Raw genomic sequence first — 24592 nt, 5'->3', positions numbered from 1 at the left:
TATTGGTGGTGCCAATTTGTACAAAAGTAAATGGTGGAATCACTTTATTCTGTATGTACATGATGTGGCTATTGAAACTGAATTTGGAAGATAGTTAAATATATTCCAATATTAGAATCTGCATTGACTTTGGTTGATGAATTTGTTTGCTTTCTTGACCCATATTTGGTTTTTATACAAGAAGAGAAAAAGACATCAGAATGAAAAAAACAGACTTATAAAACAGCTATACCCATGTTTGTATTTTTCTCATAGATTCCGCTAACATCGTTGTTCCAACCATCTCTTTCTCTCTCTGATATATAATCACTTTTGTCTATTCTGCCACGTGTTACCTCATTCTTCTTGCACTTCCATTTTTTCTTCTTCTTTCTCCTGTGGCCGTAATGATAATTGCACCGTGCCACAGGAGTTGCTCCGGCACCTTCTGAAAACCCTTTTTCTTTAATCTCTTTTCTCTTCTTTTTGTTTTCATTTGATTCTGAATTCTACAGAAGAGGTATGTAAATTCATTCTTAAATATAATCTTTATAGCAAAATATCATACATGCATGCATGAATATAATAGTAATTTGACTAATTTCCTCAATATCTGTAATATATTTCAATGTATGTATGTATTGCCTGTTTTTGATAAATATTTTTGATTTTATGAGGTACTATAGGGAAGATAAGTTATTGTGAAGTTGTTTGATTGCTAATACAATCATGATAAAAGTGATCAAATAGTCATGCATGACTACCCAAAATATAAAAATGATTTTTTGATTTCAATACAACAAATTTGATGTATGTAATCAATGTATCCAATAATGGGTCACTGTGAATTATTAGGATTCAAACCAGTCATTGAAGTTTTGAAAGAGGGTCCTAATGAATTTTTATTTATTAATGTTTTGTACATGATGTGGGGAAGGGAGGAGTTGAAGGCGGGTGAGGAGGTGGTCCAGCCGGTGAGATGTCATATCTAAAGCCGTCACAACAGGCGCTAGATCTAGCACGACGGCCGTCAAGGAGTTCAGTATTCACGACATTCTCAACGGAAGTATTTGACCATGATGTGGTACCATCATCATTAGCATCCATCTCGCCCATTCTTCGAGTAGCAAATGAGATCGAAAGGGAGCGCCCAAGGGTTGCATATCTATGTATGAATTGTTGTTGTTATAGTTACACAATTCTTTATTCCTCACGAGAAAAGATGAACTATGCTGATAGTTTAGGAGTTTTTATACCATTACTGCATCATCAACTACTATTCATTTTTTGTATACAAATGAAATGAATGATGAATGATGTATTGACTGTATATAATCTATATATTAACGCTGCATATATATTATTACTCCAAAGGTTTTGAGTAATTTGCAATTTGTAATTTTCGTGTTTGGAATAAGGTCGTTTCTATGCATTCGAGAAGGCACACAGATTAGATCAGAGCTCCAGCGGGCGTGGTGTGAGGCAGTTTAAGACCTTGTTGCTGCAGAGATTAGAGAGAGTGAGTAATTTTTTTATGAAGATCAATAGCTCTCTTCATCTTTCTGTCTTTACAACACCAACATGCAGCTTCATACAAAATGTTTTGTTTTTGTCTCCCCTTTCATTTTATAATGAAATATGTATTGTTTTTGATTTAGTCTCATCCTTCAAGTTAATTTTTTAAGTAGTATTATATGAAAAACTATGCTGGTACAACAAAAATTTTCTTTTTTATTTGCATTGGTTTTTTTAGATGCAAAACTAGAGAAAAAGATACTTCTCTTATGGGTTTTAACCTTATATTATTAGGCTGTAACTTTTTGTAAAGCATTATGTATTTTAAAAAAAAAATCACTTTCCCAAGCATAGCACATGTTTTGGAACCAAATTTACCATTTGTTTGTTACCTTGACGAAATGTAATGGTTTCAACAAACTGCAAATTCATTTGATTCATTTCTAGTAACTTAATATGAATTTGATTCATCAAACTTTCCCTAAATTCTGAGCGTGACGAGCGTAGTAAATAACAACAATAGTAGCATAGTTACATGGTTTGTGGTAACTGTTCCAGTGTGCAGTACCCAATATACGATTTATCAGTTTTTACATTAGACCTTTATAACAAAACCGACATGTGCTACATGGTATTGAGTATGTGGTACTTGGGCGAAACGATGAACCATGTATATGAGCATCATGTGGAAGTACAGGGCAATGCTTTTGGTTGGTGGTGCTTTAACATACCTAATGAAATAATTTGTGGAAGTGTAGGAAAATGCCTCAAGTCTTGCCTCTCGGCATAAGAAGACAGATGCAAGGGAAATCCAAGCTTATTATCAGCAATACTATGAGCGTTATGTCAGAACTCTTGACCAAGGAGAACGAGCTGACAGGTACTTTACAATTGCATATGACTAATGAGAGCCGGACAACTTTGAATTTCTTTGAATAAAGATCAGACGACTTACATTTCAAGTTATGTTTTTATTCTGATTTGCTGAGATCGAAAAGTACTATAAAAGTAAAAGTTGTTGTCAAGAATACATAAATGTCCCATACACTCTTTAATGTTGCCGAAATGTCTTGTGAGCAACAACTTCATGGATAATTTTGATAAAGTGGTGGCATTTGACAACGAGTACTGGTAATGACTGGGAATGGTTACGGCCATGGGCACCATGTTGTAAAACAAAGTATTCACTAAAAAGTTTAAGATGGTGGTGCATCAAGTTGGAAACTCAAACTGTGCATTAGTGGCTACCTTGATTTTTATGACGCGTAGTACATATACTTTTAGTCATGAAAATTAAGGTTTTCTAAAAGTTTTCCGATTCAGTTGTACAATTACTTTAGTACTTCCACATTTTAGGCAGTGTTCTTTGTTAAGATGGGGATACCTCATACTTCCTTCCAATCTATGCTTAAGTTTTCCTACTCTTCCTCTACCCTGAAATTGTTTTGTTGCAGAGCACAGCTCGGTAAAGCTTACCAGACTGCCGGTGTGCTTTTTGAAGTGCTTTGTGCTGTTAACAAGTCCGAGAAGGATGAAGAAGTCGCTCCTGAGGTTAGTCTCGATTTATTTATTATATACATCTATTTTTCCTTTTGTTGTGCAAATGAGTACCTTGCAGCATAAGTTTCTTCCAGTATTCATATCTTAGATGCTTAATTTAACAGCAACAAATTTTGTTTACTCAGATTATTGCAGCTGCTAGAGATGTCCAGGAAAAGACGGAGATTTATGTGCCTTTTAACATTCTTCCATTGGATTCTGCTGGGGCTTCTCAGCCAATTATGCAGCTTGAAGAGGTATATCCTTTTTGACGTGATCAATGTTGAGTCTGTGTTTTGTTTGACATTGCGCTGAGTGAGTTTCTTGGCTTTATTTTCAATCTTTTAGATTAAGGCAGCGGTTTCTGCGCTCTGGAGCACTCATGGTTTGAACTGGCCTAGTTCATTTGAACAACAGAGACAAAGAACTGGAAATTTGGACTTGCTTGATTGGCTTAGGGCCATGTTTGGGTTCCAGGCATGTATTTTTTTACCCGAACAGAACGAGATAGGAAAAAAGATTTATGATTAACTAAAATTCTTTTGTATACTCTCCAAAAATCGTTTAATATGTTTGGTTTACTTTGGCTCAGAAAGACAATGTCAGGAACCAAAGAGAGCATTTGATTCTGCTTCTCGCTAACAATCACATAAGGCTACACCCCAAACCTGAGCCTCTCAACAAGGTATTCAGCTATTTCTCATTTGTTTATGTTGTTGGAAAATGCATAATAAACTAAATACTATTGGACCTTGTCAAATTCATTATCTACTATTAGGGTGGCTGCTGGCTTTGGTTTTGGTCTTTAGTTAAATCCAACTTAACTTTCTCATTTTTTCCGGAAAACTGCAGCTTGATGATCGTGCTGTTAATGCAGTTATGACTAATCTCTTTAAGAATTACAAAACATGGTGCAAATTTTTAGGGCGAAAACATAGTTTACGGTAAGATCTAGCAGTGTCTCCATCAGCAAACAATTGTCCTATCATCCCTCCCCAAATCAATTTTTTTAGAATGAAGTCTGAGTTTTCTTATGCTGAAAGTGCTTTTTATCTCGTTCTTTCACACAGATACCCTCAAGGTCAGGCAGAGATACAGCAGAGGAAGTTACTTTATATGGGATTGTATCTTCTCATATGGGGTGAAGCGGCTAACGTACGCTTCATGCCGGAGTGTATATGCTACATATTTCACAATGTGAGCACAAATTTTATTATGTTTCATGATATAATGTGCCAGTGTCTTTGCAAATTAAATGTAACTCTTGTTTTTATTTTTTGTTTCCTTTTTATGTTAGTATTTAGTAGTGATGTTCTGCTTGTACTAATAATACCCAACTATAACTTCAGATGGCATATGAACTTAATGGTTTATTAGCTGGAAATGTCAGCGTTGTTACTGGTGAAAATATTGAGCCTTCTTATGGTGGTCACGATGAGTCATTCCTGCGCAAAGTTATAACTCCTATATACCGAGTGATTGAAAAGGTATGTTTTTATGTGATATGGACAATGTCAGCATACTTCAGGTACCTCTCCTGGGTGATGAGTTATAATCATGCTAATTAATTTGCAGGAAGCCAAGAAGAGCAAAAATGGAACGGCTCCTCACTCAAGCTGGTCCAACTATGATGATCTAAATGAGTATTTCTGGTTCGTTTGCGTTTAGATTCTTTTATCTTATCGAATATAATTTATTTGGCTTGCTTATTCTTTTAATTTATTGTTTTAACTTTAGTTGCATTTTATTTTCAGGTCACCTGATTGCTTTTCTCTTGGATGGCCCATGCGAGATGATGGTGAATTTTTTAAATCAACGTTTGAACCAGTACAGGTATTTTTCTTGTTAGAAGTTTCTTGCGTGTATGTAAAATACTTATATGGTTCAATGCTTATGTAAATTCCATATCAGGGAAGAAAAGGTGTTCTTAAAAAATCTGGAAGAACTGGAAAGTCAAATTTTGTTGAGACCCGGTCATTCTGGCACATCTTCCGCTCTTTTGATCGTGTTTGGACCTTCTATTTACTGGGTTTGCAGGTCTTTCTTTTCAGCATAAGGATAAGCTTTTGTCAGTATTTGCTCATATTTTGTTCTGACAATGTCTAAACATTCATATTACAGGCAATGGTCATTCTTGCATGGAAAGAGATTTCACTGCTGGATGTCTTTCAGAAAGATATCTTATATGATGTCTCTAGTATATTCATCACAGCAGCCATTCTCCGCTTACTTCAAAGTAAGATACATTCACACGTTTTGTCGTTTTATAAGTAAACTTATCATGATACTATCAGAAGCATTTCTTAACAGAATTGATTTTTTTTTACTGATGTCTGTTTAACTTCTTAGTTGAAGAAGTGACATCTCATTTATTCGTTTTTATTTCGATTTAGGTATCTTGGACATGGTCTTGAACTTTCCAGGCTATCACCGATGGAGATTCACGGATGCACTTCGAAGTTTTCTCAAAGTCATTGCTAGTCTTTTTTGGGTTATCATTCTTCCGCTCCTTTACGCGAATTCTATCCAGAATATCCCGAATAGTATCAAGAAGTTGATTTCCTTCATACCAACAAAGGGCAGCATACCACTCTATCTCCTGGCGGTAGCACTATATCTGCTTCCAAATTTACTAGCAGCTGTTCTCTTCCTTTTCCCAATGCTCAGGCGCTGGATCGAAAATTCAGATTGGCACATAGTTAGACTCTTCTTATGGTGGTCACAGGTGCCTGTGTTGTCTTATTTCATTCACTTGCACACTTAACTATTTCAATTCATACTTCTACATTGAAATGAATATTTGTATAAAGTTTGTTTCAACGTACTTATTCTTCATGCGCAATGCAACACAGTCCGAAAAAATAGCAAGAATTTTGACATACTAATAAGTTGTAGGGTCCACTCATTCCTCCAAGACTTAAAAAGCTTGCCACTTTTGGCCAAAATAATCTAGTAAAAATTTCAGGTTCTTTTTTAATTTTCATTGTTCATTGTGAAAGTAATGCAAAAATGTACCTTCTCATAAAAAAATTTATCATCAACTTAGTCCCTCAATAGTTCAAGCCATCAAGGTGCCATCAATTTTTGTACCTATTTCCTGTTGTTTTTTGCTTTTTGAAGCCACTCCTCACTGGAAGTTCTAAATGCATGAATACTATTATAGTGACTTTAAACCTTTTCAACAGCATATATGTATTATTGACAAATGCTACTCTTTTAAATAACGCGGGACATTTCGGCTTTAATTGTCCATTTTTTGAATGATTATTTCTCCCCTGTGCAGCCAAGATGCTATGTTGGAAGAGGAATGCATGAAAGTCTATTCGCTCTCTTAAAGTGAGTTTCACATAGCACTATATTATTCTAGTTATTTAAGGTTTGTGCTCCTGTTATTTGTTTGAAATTTGTTATGTCTAAATTCTTTTTCCGAATTGTAGGTACACTCTTTTCTGGGTGATTCTTTTGGCTTCCAAATTCGCGGTCAGCTATTTCATCCAGGTAATTTTAACTCATACAGTAGTTGTTCTTTTATTTTTCCTAATATCGCCTTGTGAAGCTGTTGGGTTTGTTTTAACTGTGGTCTCTAACTTTCAGATCAAACCTCTAGTTAAGCCAACTAAGGACATAATGAGTATTCAAAATGTTGATTTTGCTTGGCACGAATTCTTCCCCAAAGGTAGTTTTTCTTCTTTTTAGTATTCTATTGTAAATTTAGGATAATTCTATTGATCTAATATTTCTGGTCTATGCAGCTAAAAGAAACATCGGCGCAGTTATTGCACTCTGGGCTCCAGTAATTATGGTGTGTATGCTATATTTATTGGTTATGTTCTCCTATCTATTATCTTTTGTTTGGGATGCTTACTTTCAGTGTAATGTATCTTTTTATGTTTTGAATGCAGGTTTATTTCATGGACACTCAAATTTGGTATTCTATTTACTCAACTCTGTGTGGTGGTATCATTGGAGCCTTCGATCGTCTCGGAGAGGTCATTGTCAATTCTATCTTATTTCTAGCTTGCCATCTGGAGAGGATTTGAGAATTGACTATAGTATTGGTTTTCTTCATCGTTGTAAAATTTGTGTGCGTAGAAAAAAAAAACCGAACCCCTTAACCAAGAAATTCACTTTGGATGCAACAAGTACTAGATCATCATTTAATTATGTTTTTATGAAATTTTGAAGTCTCCAAGTTGTAAAAATAAACTCAGATTCACTCTCATGGAACCAAAATATGGACTTCAACTCACAATCTCCTAGCAGCCACTTAATGTTATTATCTCTTTTCTAACACAGATACGCACTCTAAGCATGCTAAGATCGCGGTTTCAGTCATTGCCTGGTGCTTTCAACGCATACTTGGTTCCTACTGACAATAAGCAGAAAAAAAGATTCTCTTTCTCAAAGCGATTCGATGAGGTTTCTATCACATTTTCATTGCTAACTAGAGTAAGCTAAATGTTATTATTTATTGTTGCTTATATTTCCATGCATGTATAGATTTCTGCAAGCAAGAGGAGTGAAGCTGCTAAATTTGCCCAACTGTGGAACGAAGTTATGTGTAGTTTCCGAGAGGAAGATATCATAAGTGACAGGAAAGGCATCAGAGTCAATTTCTTTATTTGCTTTTCTTTGTCCTCAAGTCTCACTTCTATGCTTTCTCCTTCATTTTTCGATTATAATCTATCACCTATTAAAGGATTAAACTATGTTTGCGTCACTCCAGGGAGATGGATCTTTTGGTGGTTCCTTATTCATCAGATCCTAGCCTGAAAGTAATTCAGTGGCCACCGTTTCTTCTTGCAAGCAAGGTCAGTGTATTTCAATTGTTAATGTTCTTGTATTTAATACCAGTTCATATAATTGTCTCCTTGTCTATGTTTTCAGATTCCAGTAGCACTGGATATGGCAGTTGAATTTCGAGGAAATGACTCCGACCTTTGGAAGCGCATTTGTGCAGATGAATATATGAAGTGTGCTGTGATTGAAGGCTATGAATCTTTTAAACATGTTCTTGATTACTTGGTGGTTGGAGATGCTGAAAAAAGGTAGGTTTTTTATATGTTTCCCTGTTGATGTTTGTCCATTTTAGTTTATGCTTTATGCTAGAAGTATCATCAATGTAAGATTATAAATAAAAGGTAACCCATTCTTTTTTGGGCAGCACATTTGAGATCTTGTACTACGCAGTTTCTATCGAATTCTACGAATTGCAATTAGCCTATATAATGTGCTTTAGTTTTTCATTATAAGTAAGAGCACTTGTTAAGGAATTCAAAGTAGGAAGTTTCTAGTGAAAAATAGACCTTTATCAATTCTGAATGTATTTAACACTACTTATCATGAAAACTTTCTACCTTAAGTTCCTAAGGGCTCTTATTAGCAAAACCCTAATCTATTTATTTACATGACTTTCTTTGACACTTATGAAACAAAACTAACGAAGGAAGAAATAGTTAACTTGCCTAATAATTATTTAGTTTGAACCACATTCATTTGAAATTTATGTGTTTCAAAGTTTTGTATGAGCTACTTTTGTTGTTTATCTTAATCACCTTATAGAATTAAAGCTGTAGAGATTTCATTAAAATCATATTCATATCATTATCAGTAGTTCTGAATTCTTTGCTATGGAACAGGATAATCGCTGTCATCATTAAGGAAGTCGAAAACAACATCTCTAAGAATACACTTCTTACAAATATTAGAATGGGATTTTTGCCCTCCCTTTGTAAAAAGTTTGTGGAGCTTGTGGACATTTTGGTGCGTCATTCAAAGGAAATTAATATTATCCGCTCTTTGTAGTCTTGAATGGTTTCTTGTCTCTAACTGTCGTATTCGGAAACTTACAGAAAGAAGCAAATCCATCCAAGAGAGGTGCAGTGGTTGTCTTGTTGCAAGACATGTTAGAAGTGTTTACTCGTGATATGATGGTGAACGAGATCAGGTTAGCTAACTTACACCTCTGGACATGGAATATAGCAGTGAATACGGCTTTTCGTTAAAAATAATAATGTTTGTCTTTTCATAATATCAGTGAGTTGGTAGAACTGAATCAAAGTAGTAAAGATTATGGAAGGCAACTTTTTGCTGGTGCTGGTGCAAAACCAGCTATACAATTCCCTCCCGTTGTTACAGCACAATGGGAGGAACAGGTAATTAGTAATACTTACTCTTTTATACATTATATTACTATTAACTATCCAGACGCTTCTATAACTTGATAATTATTATGGTTGTTTCAGATTAGACGCCTTTATTTACTCTTGACGGTGAAGGAATCTGGTATTCAGGTTCCAACAAACCTAGAAGCACGTAGAAGGATTTCATTCTTTACCAACTCATTATTCATGGATATGCCATGTGCTCCACGAGTTCGTAAAATGCTCTCATTCAGGTCTGGTGCTTGTTTCTTGTACATAACCCATGGCCAGGAAAACATATATGCCAATGTCATGCTTTGTTTAATATAAACATATTAAAGGTCCAGCATCATCATAGAGCTAATAGAAGCTATAACCATCAGGGTTATGTGGTGTGATTCCATAAATTGTGAAGATATATATATATATATATATATATATATATATATATATATATATATATATATATATATATATATATATATATATATATATATATATATATATATATATATATATATATATATATATATATATATTAAAAACAAACAATCTTTTTGTGTTATTGAATATTTTATTTCTAAAGAAATTTGTTATGTATAATAGTTGAAATCTGATGTATTCTGAATCTGTCTAGTGCTTATATATAATATTTCGCTTCTTATATGCAGTGTCCTAACTCCATACTACAGTGAAGAGACTGTCTATTCTAAGAATGACCTTGAGGTTGAAAACGAAGATGGTGTATCGATCATATATTACCTGCAAAAAATCTTCCCTGGTTTGTAATAAGTAATACTGTATAGCTTGAATGTATTTTGTTAATAGAGAGAGGACCGACTAAAATATAATATTTTTACCAGATGAGTGGACCAACTTTATAGAGCGACTTGATTGTAAGAAAGAAAGTGAGGTATGGGAGAATGAGGAGAATATATTGCAGCTTCGTCATTGGGCCTCATTGCGAGGACAAACTCTTTCCAGGACAGGTAAACGGCGACTTCCTATTATATGCACGTTAATTCGGCCATTTCTGCTTTCCTCTTGTACTAATAAATTACCGCAGTTAGGGGAATGATGTACTACAGGAGGGCTCTTAAGCTCCAGGCTTTTCTTGATATGGCTAATGATAAGGGTAAGGTTTTTCTTTTATTCTGAGCTATTCGCCTAAATCTAGTTGATACTTTGGCAGGCATATGAATTATACTTTTATCAAATCGTGGACCTTAGCATTTTCATATCTACACTTAATTTTACTTGTATGCAATTCACTATGAATTGTAATAATAAAATAAAAGAAGAGACTTTTCACATCTTCATGGTAATATAAAAAAGAGTCGTTTTCAGCCAAGATAATTGTGTGGTTTGCTGCTATCTTTTGTGCAGAGATACTTGATGGCTATAAAGCTATAACTATTCCATCTGAGGAAGAAAAACAAAGTAAGAGATCCCTGTATGCAACTTTAGAGGCTGTATCTGACATGAAATTCACATACATCGCCACCTGTCAGAACTACGGGAATCAGAAGCGTAGCGGAGACCGCCGTGCAACAGACATCCTGAATTTGATGGTTAAGTATGTTCTCTTCAATCGATAAATTAAACTCTGTCCAAGTACAATATATTTGGCTTTAGTTCCTGAAATGCACTTCATTCAAGAATGTAATTTCTGGCTCTTCATTTGTAGCAATCCCGCGCTCCGTGTGGCATATATTGATGAAGTTGAAGAAAGAGAAGGCGGAAAAGTACAGAAAGTTTACTATTCTGTACTGATCAAAGCTGTGGACAATCTCGATCAAGTAAATGCATATTGATGTGAGAAAATAAATTATTTTCCTCATTGTTACAGTAGAACTTAAGATTTTTTTTGTTTCTATGTAGGAAATATATCGAATAAAACTTCCCGGTCCAGTAAAGTTAGGAGAAGGGAAGCCTGAAAATCAAAATCATGCCATCATTTTTACTAGAGGGGAAGCTCTTCAGACTATTGATATGAACCAGGTAAAAACATGATAAACTTTGAAACATTAACAGCTTGAAACTGGGTTTCAGTGCCTATTAAGATGTTATATTATATTTGCAAATATCTTCTAGGATAATTACTTGGAAGAAGCGTTCAAAATGCGCAACCTTCTGGAAGAATTTAATGAGGATCACGGGGTGCGGCCACCAACCATATTAGGTGTTCGTGAGCATATCTTTACTGGCAGGTCGATAATTTTATTCCTCATGCATTTTACACTTTGTCATGCTGAGATCCATTATCACTTAATTATGTCACTTGCTACAGTGTTTCTTCCTTGGGTTGGTTTATGTCAAATCAAGAGACAAGCTTTGTTACAATTGGTCAAAGAGTTCTTGCAAGACCTCTGAAGTAAGTTTTTCTCTAGTGATGCTTATAATGTACATGTTTAACATCTGTGATAAATCATGAACTTCCATAAGTTCAAGTGACTAAAACAAGAACTCATCCAAAGTTAAAGAAGCCATTTTAGTTTAAAAGTGAAATACTTCCAATACATATAAAATTACTTCCAAAGTTTAACATATTATTGAAATGATACTAATCTGAGTTTTGCTTATTGATGAATTTTCCGCCTTCTCCAAGGGTGCGATTCCACTATGGTCATCCAGATGTTTTTGATAGAATTTTCCACATTACGCGTGGAGGAATGAGCAAGGCTTCTCGCGGCATCAATCTCAGTGAGGATATTTTTGCAGGTAACATTCTTGAAACATATTTCTTTGTAGTGATGTTTGATATTTTTTCTCGAGTCATATGCCTTCTCCTATACAGGGTTTAACTCGACACTAAGACGTGGGAATGTTACTCATCATGAATACATCCAAGTTGGAAAGGGTAGAGATGTTGGGCTCAATCAAATCTCACTTTTCGAAGCAAAAGTGGCCTGTGGTAATGGAGAGCAGATACTAAGCAGGGATATCTACCGGCTGGGGCATCGTTTTGACTTTTTCCGCATGTTATCGTTTTATTTTACCACCATTGGATTTTATATCAACTCAATGGTAATGGTTATCCTTGTTTCATAAAAATGCAATCAATTTGTTTGTTTCTCATCATTTTTGTTAGTAAAATTAGACTATGGTGTATTTGAAAAAACAAATCAATCCCAGATTCCCAGTAAGATTGAAGGATAAGAAATATAGATTGTGGTTAAATATATATATATGTCTAAATTTGATTGTTTCTTTTTTGAAGTTTTACTCCTGGATATAGCAATAACTCTTTCTTCTTCTGCTTCACAGATTGTGGCGCTCACGGTTTATGCATTCCTATATGGCAGACTTTACCTGTCATTGAGTGGACTTGAGAGATCAATCATCAGGTCAGCTAGGACAGCGGGAAATGATGCACTACAGGCAGCAATGGCTTCACAATCCCTTGTCCAAATAGGACTTTTAATGACTTTGCCCATGATCATGGAAATTGGATTGGAGAGAGGCTTCAGAAGTGCTTTAGGTGACTTCATAATATTGCAGTTGCAATTAGCACCTGTTTTCTTCACTTTCTCACTAGGGACCAAAATGCACTATTTCGGGCGCACTCTCCTTCATGGAGGTGCAAAGTATAGAGCCACTGGGCGTGGTTTTGTCGTTCGCCATGAGAAGTTTGCTGAAAATTACAGGATGTTCTCTAGGAGTCACTTTGTAAAAGGGATTGAGCTCTTAATCTTGCTCATATGTTATTCGATCTATGGAGTGTCAACAGTTAATTCAACATCATATATCCTTCTCTCGTTGTCAATGTGGTTTATGATTTTTTCGTGGCTGTTTTCTCCCTTCATCTTTAATCCATCCGGATTTGAGTGGCAGAAGATAGTTGAGGACTGGGATGACTGGAAAAAATGGATAAGTAACCGAGGTGGTATTGGTGTTCCTTCAATCAAGAGTTGGGAGTCATGGTGGGATGAGGAACAGGAGCACCTGCAGCACACTGGGTTTATTGGACGGGTTTGTGAGGTTATTCTTGTGTTACGTTTCTTTATCTATCAGTACGGGATTGTGTATCATCTCCATATAGCCAGAGGTGACAAGAGCATCCTGGTAATTATGCATGCTAATTTAATTCTGTTTCATGTTTTCATGTATGCTTGGAAAACATCATCGTATCTTTGTATACATTAGAGTATTTGAGATAATCCCTCAGTTTCCTATTTATATTCCCTGATTTATCCCTTTATCTAATTAGGACTATAAGTCGGTATAATATGAGATTGATGTTAATACGCCGGAATGATCATATTGATATAAAAGAAAAACCCAACAGTCCAATCATCAGAGATCATCAAGGATAATTGGGAGGGAGTAAGTGTTTCTAACAGAGTGATTCATACGAAGTAGTTTTTTGTATATAGGAGAATTTAGTCCTTTCATCCCGAAAAAAACCAAGGTAGAAAAACCCGAAGAAATAACAGAAATGAGACTATATAGAAACATAACTTTACTGACTTGCATTTTCTCTCCAGGTTTATGCTCTGTCCTGGATAGTGATATTAGCTGTCATGATTATCTTGAAGGTTGGTATTCGGTGATACAAGAGTTCATTCTTAATAAAACTTTCTCTGCTTGAGCTTGATAATGATTCTATGAATTGGTTGAATCTGAAACTGCAGGTTGTGTCCTTGGGTAGAAAGAGGTTCAGTGCAGATTTCCAGTTGATGTTTCGTCTTCTCAAATTGTTTCTGTTTATCGGAGCCATTGTTGCACTTGCCTTAATGTTTACTCTGCTTAGTCTCACAATTGGAGACATCTTTGTGAGCCTCCTAGCATTTTTGCCAACAGGATGGGCAATTCTACAGGTACTTGTTTAGTAGTTACTAGCTCTTGTTTTGATGGATAATTTGTCTCATTCGATCGTGCCGAAGATAAACTTGACTTTAATTGTATCCTAACAGCATGTTAGGTCCTTCACCTATTATCTTGGTACATTTTCAGTAGTCAATAGTCATAACCTTCAGGCCTAATCATTCTTGCTTTGTATAATGTCGCTAATTCAACTTGCATGGTTTACTCCATAGTTACAACTTACATAGTTCCCTCGTTTAGTTTACATAGCCCGTACTGAATTCTGCGTACCATGTAACTATGGTTTACTTATCATGGAAATTTCTAATTTTATTAATCGTCATACTCTCTAAATATCAGATTACGAGTGAACGAGTGATAATCATTTCTACAGAGAATGTAAAATAACTTATTTCTGATTGATATCACGGTATAATCTGCGCAGATAGCACAAGCATGCAAGCCAGTTGTGAAGGCAGTTGGAATGTGGGGGTCTGTCAAAGCATTAGGAAGGGGCTATGAATACCTGATGGGAGTAACAATCTTTGCACCAGTAGCCATCCTGGCTTGGTTCCCATTTGTGTCAGAATTCCAAACTCGGCTTCTATTCAACCAAGCCTTCAGCCGAGGGCTTCAAATCCAGCGCATTTTGGCCGGTGGAAAGAAGCAGAAGCAAGGTTAAACCAAACCCTTTGCAGCATATTGTTACAGTGGAAGTTAAGAGCATATATTGTATCAATATCCTGTTAGTCCTAACTATCTCTGTAGCTGACATTGTAAAGAGATGTGGGTTTGATAATGTGTGTTAGGGGATAAGTTCTTAGAACCAGTGTTGATAAAATTGTATCAAACCAATCTCATTATTCTTATACTCCTCCATTCATGTAAAACATTATTGTTTATAAAATTCTTTTATTATTTTTTGTCATTCTTGCTTGTGATGCTGAGAACATTATGCACATCCTTGCTCCCCACATTTCCCTTGAGGCCATGAACACAAGTTGGGATCAGTATTATGCAATAATTTTGACCTTTATTAAACAAATGGCTTAGAGAATTTTGTATCACACAGATAATAATCTCTAATGATTGTTTTTGGAAAGAGAAATGATATTAACTTTAAATAATCATTTAGTCTACCAGTCTTCGTTTACTTGTATAAGGTAATAAAGGGATAGGTAGAAACTTCCAAAAAAATGATTAATTACTTACTTTATAGAATAAATGATACTAATACTAAAAAATAATAGTCATTTATTTCTATGATGTTTTGACAATGACTTTAAAAGTGTAGTATATATGTTGCCTAAAAATTTATACAAAATCAATATATTATTTTGAAAAATCAATAATAATTAAACATTAATAGTGAATGATGAATGATGTATACATTCTTTTTCTAACTTTAAATTTTGATGGCAAATCTACTTTATAACCTATTATTTACTTGATTACACTCAATGTTATTAATATCGTATCAATTATTGAATTAGTTAGGATACTGATATAGTGGTTCAATCGATAGTTCATGATTAAATTGTATATGATAAAGTTATATATACATATATTTTATATTAACATTAATGTTGAAAATTAATAAAGAAAACAATAACAACTTTTATCTATACAATTTGTTAAAATAAAAAATATATCACTTGATGAGAAACCGTGTTATAGAAGTATAAAAATGTATTAGTTGTGTGTTTGATCTCATATCAATATTTTGGTAAAAATAAGTCATTTTTATTAAAAATTAATTTTAAATGAAACTGACTAATATGATCGGTATGACACAATTGAAAACCGACTGATATGACCAATTTTGGTTGGTTTTTGACTGATATAATTGCATGACCGATATAATTGTTATATCGTACTAGTATTATGATTGGTTTACTGGTTGAACCGACTACCACGAAACGGTTTTTATAACAACTTTACTCCCACTATTTTGTTTTATAAGTTTTGTATCATAACTTCTAAAACTACCCCACCCTTCATCTTCAACCCTCACCTAAGTTTCTCAAACACCTTCTACTCCATTTCCATCTCCAACAATATTCCAAAATTATCGTGAAAAGGATAATCAACTTTGAAGCATTTCTAGCCTCTGTGATAATAATGTTTTTTAACTAATTGATCTAACTAAAAAACAATCTATGAAAACCCTTCTTCTTCTGCAACTTTAAAGCAGTGAAACCACCATAGACACCATGCCTAGTAAACTCTTGAAACTTAGAGAGAAGTGATTAAAAATCCATTTGTGAGTTGATTTTTGAAAGGGAAAGAAAGATCATAAGTCATATCATATGTGTATGTTATCATAACTCTAAATTCTTCATTTTCCTTTTTTTCCATCCAAAAAATAGAATACACAATACAATACAAATGAGTACAAGTATAGAGAAAAGGGAGAAGGTTGACAACAGTCCTACTTATAGGATGTAAGTACTACATGGACCAAAGTTCTTATAGTTACCTAGACAAATGGTGAGTTGTCTTTTTCCTAAAAAAAGATAAGAGAGTTGTCTTTTTTTAAAAAAAAAAATCTTATCCTAAATGTTGTATATATCCAAGGTAATAAAAATATAACATGTTAACAATTTTTTTAAATATTTATTATTATTATTTTTATCTCAGTATCATTAATACATGTTAATTATGAAAAATAATTTGAGATAATAAATTTTTATCTATCTTTCATTTTAAGTTAGGAAGTTAGTTTTTACCTTTTCCTTTAGCAAAAAGATCAAATAACCTGATTTGATGTGGTTTAGATCATCTCTAGTATCTGTGTCTAGATTCTGAAGTGTGGTAGACAAAAATTTAAGAGTGATATTTTTTTTATTAGTTTTGAATTAAATAAATTAAAACTTATAAAATATATATCTTGGTGATGCCCTATTGGGCCTCTTAGGCTTAGTTTGGGAGTTGGATTTTGGAGGGGAAGGAAGGAAAATGGAAGCTTCACAAGAAGCCATGGCTAATGCCCTATATTCTGCTTCAGCAGAGGATTTAGAAACGGTGTTTTGTTTCTTGCTTTTCCAAGATATAAGAGATGTTCCCAAGAAGAAACACCAACCAGTCACAGATTTCCTAGTGTCTAAACAAGCACCCCAGTCAGAATCAGAGTAGCCTTTAAGGCTGGTATCATTGTTGCTATTGAAAAGAACACCTAAACCAGGATTAGATTTAAGGTAACGTAAGATCCTATAGGCAGCTTGTTTGTGTTGGTCAGTGGGAGCAGAGAGGAACTGACTCAAGTGGCCAACAACATAACATAAATCTGGCCTGGTATTAGTAAGGTATATGAGTTTGCCAATTAATTGTCTGTAAGGAGTGGCATCTGGTAAGGTGGAACCAGAGGAGCTATGGAGTTTGTTGTGATACTCCATAGGTGTGGAACACGGTTTGCATCCAAGCATTCCAGTTTCAGTTAAGAGATCAAGGACATACTTTCGTTGGTAAAGGGCTATGCCATGTCTAGATCTGGCTATTTCAATGCCTAAGAAAAATTTGAGGATGCCTAAGTCTTTGATGCTAAATTTGTCATGAAGGATTTGCTTGGTAATTTGGATTTCAGTTAAGTCATTCCCTATTAGGACCAAATCATCTACATAAACTAGAATACTAGTGAAACCAGAGCTTTGATTTTTAGTAAATAGGGAGTGATCAGCATTGGATTTCTGGTAACCAGATGTGGTGAGAACTTTAGTTAGTTTCTCATGCCATTGCCTACTAGATTGCTTGAGGCCATATAATGATTTTTGTAATTTGCATACAGAGGAGGGGTTCCTAACCTGTAATCCAGGAGGGATTTTCATGTAGACCACCTCTTTAAGGTCACCATGGAGAAAAGCAGTGTTAACATCTAGCTGATGCATATGCCAATTATAGGTGGCTGCTAGAGAAATTAAGACTCTAATGGTGGTCATCTTAATGACAAGACTAAATGTGTCTAGGTAATCAACTCCTTCTATTTGGCTAAAACCTTTAGCAACTAATCTTGCTTTGTGTCTTTCTATAGTCCCATCAGCTTTGTGTTTAGTTTTAAACACCCATTTACAACCTATTGCTCTTTTGTTGGGGGGAAGATCAGTAATGATCCAAGTATTACTTTGTTGTAGGGCATGAAGTTCATTTTGAATAGCATCTTTCCAACATTGGTGTAAGATGGCATCCTTGTAGTGAGTAGGTGTGAAAGCAGTGGAAATGGAAAGAGAGTAGTGTTTTTGTGCAGAGGATAAGTAATTGTATGTGAGATGATTTGAAATAGGGTATTTGATGGATGGAGAATCATAAGGTGTGGAGCCAGAGAAGAGAGTGCAGTGGTAGTCTTGGAGGTATTTAGGAGGATTGTGAGTCCTAAGGGAATGTCTTAAGGGTTGGTCTATTGGAGGATTATGGGGAATAGTTTCTGTTGGGAGATGTGTTGGACTTTGGATAGTAGGGTTCTCATATGTAGGATCATTGTTGTTAGACATATGCATATCAGCAAGGTTGTCAAGGCTAAGGTTATGAGTAACATTTTCTGTTATAGGAAGTGTAGAATTGTGGATAATATGGTTCTCACCTATAGGATTATTGTTGCTGGATGGCATAGTTGATCTATTGTTATTGGTGTTGGTGGAAGATGGAATTTGATTGTCTTCTGTGTGATATGTAAAAGGGTCAAGGGTAACAGAATTGTTTTGTAATTGAGTGTTCTGGTGTTGATTACTCCTGTTTGGTGAGTTAGAGAATGGAAATAGGTGTTCATGGAATTCTACATTCCTTGATATGAAGACTTCATTAGTATGATGGTCTAGAAGGATGTAACCTTTTGTGCCATTTTGAACTCCTAAGAATACACATCTTCTAGATCTAGGATCTAACTTTTGTCTATGGGAAATAAGAGTAGTGGCAAAGCATAGACTACCAAAGACTTTGATGTGGGATATGTCAGGCAAAGATTTGTGCATAATCTCATAGGGTGATTTATTTGCCAAGAATTTGGTGGGCTGCCTATTGATTAAGTGAGTGGCATAAGATATGGCATAGTTCCAGAAGCAGAGGGGAATGTTGGACTGAAAAATGATGCTTCTTCCTCTTGCTTTGTATAATGTCGCTAATTCAACTTGCATGGTTTACTCCATAGTTACAACTTACATAGTTCCCTCGTTTAGTTTACATAGCCCGTACTGAATTCTGCGTACCATGTAACTATGGTTTACTTATCATGGAAATTTCTAATTTTATTAATCGTCATACTCTCTAAATATCAGATTACGAGTGAACGAGTGATAATCATTTCTACAGAGAATGTAAAATAACTTATTTCTGATTGATATCACGGTATAATCTGCGCAGATAGCACAAGCATGCAAGCCAGTTGTGAAGGCAGTTGGAATGTGGGGGTCTGTCAAAGCATTAGGAAGGGGCTATGAATACCTGATGGGAGTAACAATCTTTGCACCAGTAGCCATCCTGGCTTGGTTCCCATTTGTGTCAGAATTCCAAACTCGGCTTCTATTCAACCAAGCCTTCAGCCGAGGGCTTCAAATCCAGCGCATTTTGGCCGGTGGAAAGAAGCAGAAGCAAGGTTAAACCAAACCCTTTGCAGCATATTGTTACAGTGGAAGTTAAGAGCATATATTGTATCAATATCCTGTTAGTCCTAACTATCTCTGTAGCTGACATTGTAAAGAGATGTGGGTTTGATAATGTGTGTTAGGGGATAAGTTCTTAGAACCAGTGTTGATAAAATTGTATCAAACCAATCTCATTATTCTTATACTCCTCCATTCATGTAAAACATTATTGTTTATAAAATTCTTTTATTATTTTTTGTCATTCTTGCTTGTGATGCTGAGAACATTATGCACATCCTTGCTCCCCACATTTCCCTTGAGGCCATGAACACAAGTTGGGATCAGTATTATGCAATAATTTTGACCTTTATTAAACAAATGGCTTAGAGAATTTTGTATCACACAGATAATAATCTCTAATGATTGTTTTTGGAAAGAGAAATGATATTAACTTTAAATAATCATTTAGTCTACCAGTCTTCGTTTACTTGTATAAGGTAATAAAGGGATAGGTAGAAACTTCCAAAAAAATGATTAATTACTTACTTTATAGAATAAATGATACTAATACTAAAAAATAATAGTCATTTATTTCTATGATGTTTTGACAATGACTTTAAAAGTGTAGTATATATGTTGCCTAAAAATTTATACAAAATCAATATATTATTTTGAAAAATCAATAATAATTAAACATTAATAGTGAATGATGAATGATGTATACATTCTTTTTCTAACTTTAAATTTTGATGGCAAATCTACTTTATAACCTATTATTTACTTGATTACACTCAATGTTATTAATATCGTATCAATTATTGAATTAGTTAGGATACTGATATAGTGGTTCAATCGATAGTTCATGATTAAATTGTATATGATAAAGTTATATATACATATATTTTATATTAACATTAATGTTGAAAATTAATAAAGAAAACAATAACAACTTTTATCTATACAATTTGTTAAAATAAAAAATATATCACTTGATGAGAAACCGTGTTATAGAAGTATAAAAATGTATTAGTTGTGTGTTTGATCTCATATCAATATTTTGGTAAAAATAAGTCATTTTTATTAAAAATTAATTTTAAATGAAACTGACTAATATGATCGGTATGACACAATTGAAAACCGACTGATATGACCAATTTTGGTTGGTTTTTGACTGATATAATTGCATGACCGATATAATTGTTATATCGTACTAGTATTATGATTGGTTTACTGGTTGAACCGACTACCACGAAACGGTTTTTATAACAACTTTACTCCCACTATTTTGTTTTATAAGTTTTGTATCATAACTTCTAAAACTACCCCACCCTTCATCTTCAACCCTCACCTAAGTTTCTCAAACACCTTCTACTCCATTTCCATCTCCAACAATATTCCAAAATTATCGTGAAAAGGATAATCAACTTTGAAGCATTTCTAGCCTCTGTGATAATAATGTTTTTTAACTAATTGATCTAACTAAAAAACAATCTATGAAAACCCTTCTTCTTCTGCAACTTTAAAGCAGTGAAACCACCATAGACACCATGCCTAGTAAACTCTTGAAACTTAGAGAGAAGTGATTAAAAATCCATTTGTGAGTTGATTTTTGAAAGGGAAAGAAAGATCATAAGTCATATCATATGTGTATGTTATCATAACTCTAAATTCTTCATTTTCCTTTTTTTCCATCCAAAAAATAGAATACACAATACAATACAAATGAGTACAAGTATAGAGAAAAGGGAGAAGGTTGACAACAATCCTACTTATAGGATGTAAGTACTACATGGACCAAAGTTCTTATAGTTACCTAGACAAATGGTGAGTTGTCTTTTTCCTAAAAAAAGATAAGAGAGTTGTCTTTTTTTAAAAAAAAAAATCTTATCCTAAATGTTGTATATATCCAAGGTAATAAAAATATAACATGTTAACAATTTTTTTAAATATTTATTATTATTATTTTTATCTCAGTATCATTAATACATGTTAATTATGAAAAATAATTTGAGATAATAAATTTTTATCTATCTTTCATTTTAAGTTAGGAAGTTAGTTTTTACCTTTTCCTTTAGCAAAAAGATCAAATAACCTGATTTGATGTGGTTTAGATCATCTCTAGTATCTGTGTCTAGATTCTGAAGTGTGGTAGACAAAAATTTAAGAGTGATATTTTTTTTATTAGTTTTGAATTAAATAAATTAAAACTTATAAAATATATATCTTGGTGATGCCCTATTGGGCCTCTTAGGCTTAGTTTGGGAGTTGGATTTTGGAGGGGAAGGAAGGAAAATGGAAGCCTTGGGAGCTATGAAATACACTTGTGAGAAGACTCTCAAGCCTTCCCTTTCCTTTTCTTCCCCTCTAAAATCCAACTCCCAAACTAACTCTGAGGTGGATCCAATCCATTTAGGTAAGCTTGATTAGAATCTCATTTTAAATCTTATTACCTATTAGGAGGATCTGTTGTAGAATTCAGACCTACCCATTAAGGTAGAAGGGATGGGAACTAAACCCAAATATTCAAAGTAAATAAGTTTCTCGAGCTTCCAGCCAACACAAAACCACTTATTATACCTCGATGTAGCGGGCACATGATTAACTATAACAATATTTAAAGAATCGTGGAATATTCTTGATGAAAATCAATATTTTTAAACGTGTTAGAGACTATCATGTGGACACATGCTATGTTTGGTAATCTTAGCTTCTTTGTGGAAAGTGCCGTCATTCTGTTGATAAATATATCTTGTTGGATTTTTTTCTTTTTCAAAACACTTAAAACAAATAAATTAATTGAAAAGTCATTTTCCAAAAATATAAAAATATATTGGTATCATTTTCTAGAAGAACTTCCTAGGTTTGATTTCCCAATTGTACACAAGCTATGGGTGAGTAGACTCAACTCTACCAGCTCACCAGGTTTACTTAGCCATGATTGGACTTAGGTATGATTGGGTTTCATCAGGTCTACGATATTATTCAAGTTTAAAAAATAGATTTGATCAATATTTAGGGTCAAGTAAGGAACGAATATAACTAGGTTGGACTCGTCTTATTGTCAATCATTACTTATGTTTATATATGTCTTTTAATTACGTACACTGCAATGACAAATTGTGACAACCTATTTATTAATATAATTTCATATTTTTAATCATATTTTTTCAATTTTTTTTTCTAGTTATTTAGGATACTGTTATACAAAAGATTTATTGCCACACATATCATTTCATATATAATTTATTATGTAATTAATTCATCATATATACATATATGTAAATTATTAACTAAATATCTATATGTCTGTATTTTGATATGTCAAATTACATATCTATAATAATAAGTAATATTAAGAAATTTTTATCTAAAATAAGAATATATTATATTTAATCGGATATAGAGTTAAGTTTAAGTTCGAAAGCTAGTCTGATACATATTTGAGGTTGAGTTAACTCTAGGTCTAAAATCAGATCCAGGTTAAAAAACATAACATAATCAACTTTAGTATCAATTTATATTTAATGTATTCAAAACCTTATTTATATTTTAATTTTTTTATATTTTATGTTTCATATGTATGTTTAATACTTTATAGCAAGAATCCAATGACATTTAATGTAATCTAATTCAATTAATATTTACTAAAACATATATGCAAATGAAGATAATGTGATTAAAATTTGCATAGTTTTTTTAGAGGGATAATGATTCTTGCTTTATCTATTTTGTTTTGTTGTGGGTAGGTGAAAAAAAATGCAACCAATATCATGTTGGTCGTGATTTTCATGATCCTAGATTCTCACATATGTTTCACAAACACGTAGCACTCAAATAACTAAATCTGAAACCCAAACTAGCTTTCCTTATGAACTGCATGCTCATCCATTTTCTAAAGCCCCACCACCAACCATTACATATTATTTATTTATAAATACATAATAGCATAATAGCATAAGGTACACACTAAAAAGTTACATAAGAAATGGAGCAAGAAGGTGGTGGAGAAAGAAACATGAATAAGCAACAACAACGACATCAGCATCTTCCATGTCCTCGTTGCATGTCTTTAAACACCAAGTTTTGCTATTACAACAACCATAGCTTAACACAACCTCGTTACTTCTGCAAAGATTGTAGAAGGAATTGGACCCATGGTGGAGCCTTGAGGAATATACCTATTGGTGGTAGGTCTCATAAGCAGAAGAATGCAGAAATTTCTTCATCATCTCGGCCACAACAACCACCACTACCACCACTATCAAATGGGGTGGTTGTCCAAACTCAACAAAAAGACCCTTATCTCATGATGCAATCTTTTGTTGATCCCTTTTATCAAGGTGGTAATGGGTACTTATCTACCAATTATGGTCTTGCATCTGGTTTAAATGTTGGTTCTTTTTCATCCCAATATCAAAATCGACCATCACCATTCTACCAAATGGGTGGTATAGAAAAGGAGGTACAATCTCTTTATATGCCACAACAAGGTTTAAATAATATTCCATCACATATCAGCAATAACGATTATAGTGTTGCTTCTCTTAGTGATTACCCTCAGAACTACTTCATCAATAATACTAATAATATTACTTATGATTCGTCTCTGTGGAGTAGTGTCATTAATAGTAGCAACACTTCCCTTAGTGGTAACACCGAGAGGAAAACATTTGCTACCGATTCTTCTCCTATGAATCCAAATCAATTGTCTGATTTTCCATTGTATGGTCATCCCCCATCATATTATGATTGAGTTGTTGAAGGCATAGCTACTCGTATGCAACTAATCTCAACTAATCTGGTCGATTTCTTAGAGCGACACTTAGTTAAGATGAGCAATCATATACTTGAAAATGATTAGTTTCTTATTCATAGAAGTGAAACATACAATAATAGTACCCAAAAAAATTAATCTTGTTGATTGTGTACACAAAAGGGATTATGTAAAATAAAAGAAATTGTCATTTGATGTTTCTTTTAATAGAATATTATCTTATTTAGAATTTGTAATGTAGTTTTAGAATATTATTTTATTTAGAA

The 24592-nt window shown here is 33.8% G+C and overlaps 2 protein-coding genes across 2 annotated transcripts; both read left to right on the top strand.

The window, feature by feature from the left end:
* Window positions 1–262: 262 nt before the first annotated feature.
* Window positions 263–14823, top strand: LOC109339532 (callose synthase 5-like). Its single transcript, XM_019576987.1, has 43 exons — window positions 263–499; window positions 917–1148; window positions 1398–1498; window positions 2253–2374; window positions 2949–3045; window positions 3180–3290; window positions 3382–3510; window positions 3626–3718; window positions 3886–3977; window positions 4104–4230; window positions 4383–4520; window positions 4609–4685; window positions 4788–4866; window positions 4945–5070; window positions 5155–5269; window positions 5427–5758; window positions 6317–6369; window positions 6471–6531; window positions 6628–6709; window positions 6786–6835; window positions 6936–7022; window positions 7330–7452; window positions 7534–7628; window positions 7760–7844; window positions 7921–8081; window positions 8673–8796; window positions 8886–8980; window positions 9071–9188; window positions 9279–9430; window positions 9848–9957; window positions 10040–10165; window positions 10243–10311; window positions 10563–10752; window positions 10864–10975; window positions 11058–11177; window positions 11271–11386; window positions 11467–11550; window positions 11785–11897; window positions 11974–12203; window positions 12444–13241; window positions 13664–13714; window positions 13811–13996; window positions 14428–14823. The coding sequence occupies exons 2-43, from the start codon at window positions 959–961 to the stop codon at window positions 14662–14664; spliced, it is 5757 nt and encodes a 1918-aa protein (XP_019432532.1). The 5' UTR covers window positions 263–499; window positions 917–958; the 3' UTR covers window positions 14665–14823.
* Window positions 14824–23537: 8714 nt separating this feature from the next.
* On the top strand, window positions 23538–24305 carry LOC109339533 (dof zinc finger protein DOF1.7-like). Its single transcript, XM_019576988.1, has one exon. The coding sequence runs from the start codon at window positions 23538–23540 to the stop codon at window positions 24303–24305; it is 768 nt and encodes a 255-aa protein (XP_019432533.1).
* Window positions 24306–24592: the final 287 nt, after the last annotated feature.

This window comes from Lupinus angustifolius, unplaced genomic scaffold, assembly GCF_001865875.1.
Source record: "Lupinus angustifolius cultivar Tanjil unplaced genomic scaffold, LupAngTanjil_v1.0 Scaffold_79_80, whole genome shotgun sequence".
In the NCBI taxonomy this organism is placed as follows: domain Eukaryota; kingdom Viridiplantae; phylum Streptophyta; class Magnoliopsida; order Fabales; family Fabaceae; genus Lupinus; species Lupinus angustifolius.
Note: the sequence above shows the minus strand (reverse complement) of the source record. Positions and strands in the feature narration are given on the sequence as shown.

Excerpts from the sequence above, each read along its gene's own strand:
- LOC109339532 (XM_019576987.1), top strand. The coding sequence starts at position 959 with ATGTCATATCTAAAGCCGTCACAACAGGCGCTAGATCTAGCACGACGG. Across the intron at positions 6,370-6,470 it reads AGTCTATTCGCTCTCTTAAA|GTACACTCTTTTCTGGGTGA; the intron begins GTGAGTTTCACA and ends TCCGAATTGTAG. Across the intron at positions 7,629-7,759 it reads GAAGATATCATAAGTGACAG|GGAGATGGATCTTTTGGTGG; the intron begins GAAAGGCATCAG and ends GCGTCACTCCAG.
- LOC109339533 (XM_019576988.1), top strand. The coding sequence starts at position 23,538 with ATGGAGCAAGAAGGTGGTGGAGAAAGAAACATGAATAAGCAACAACAA.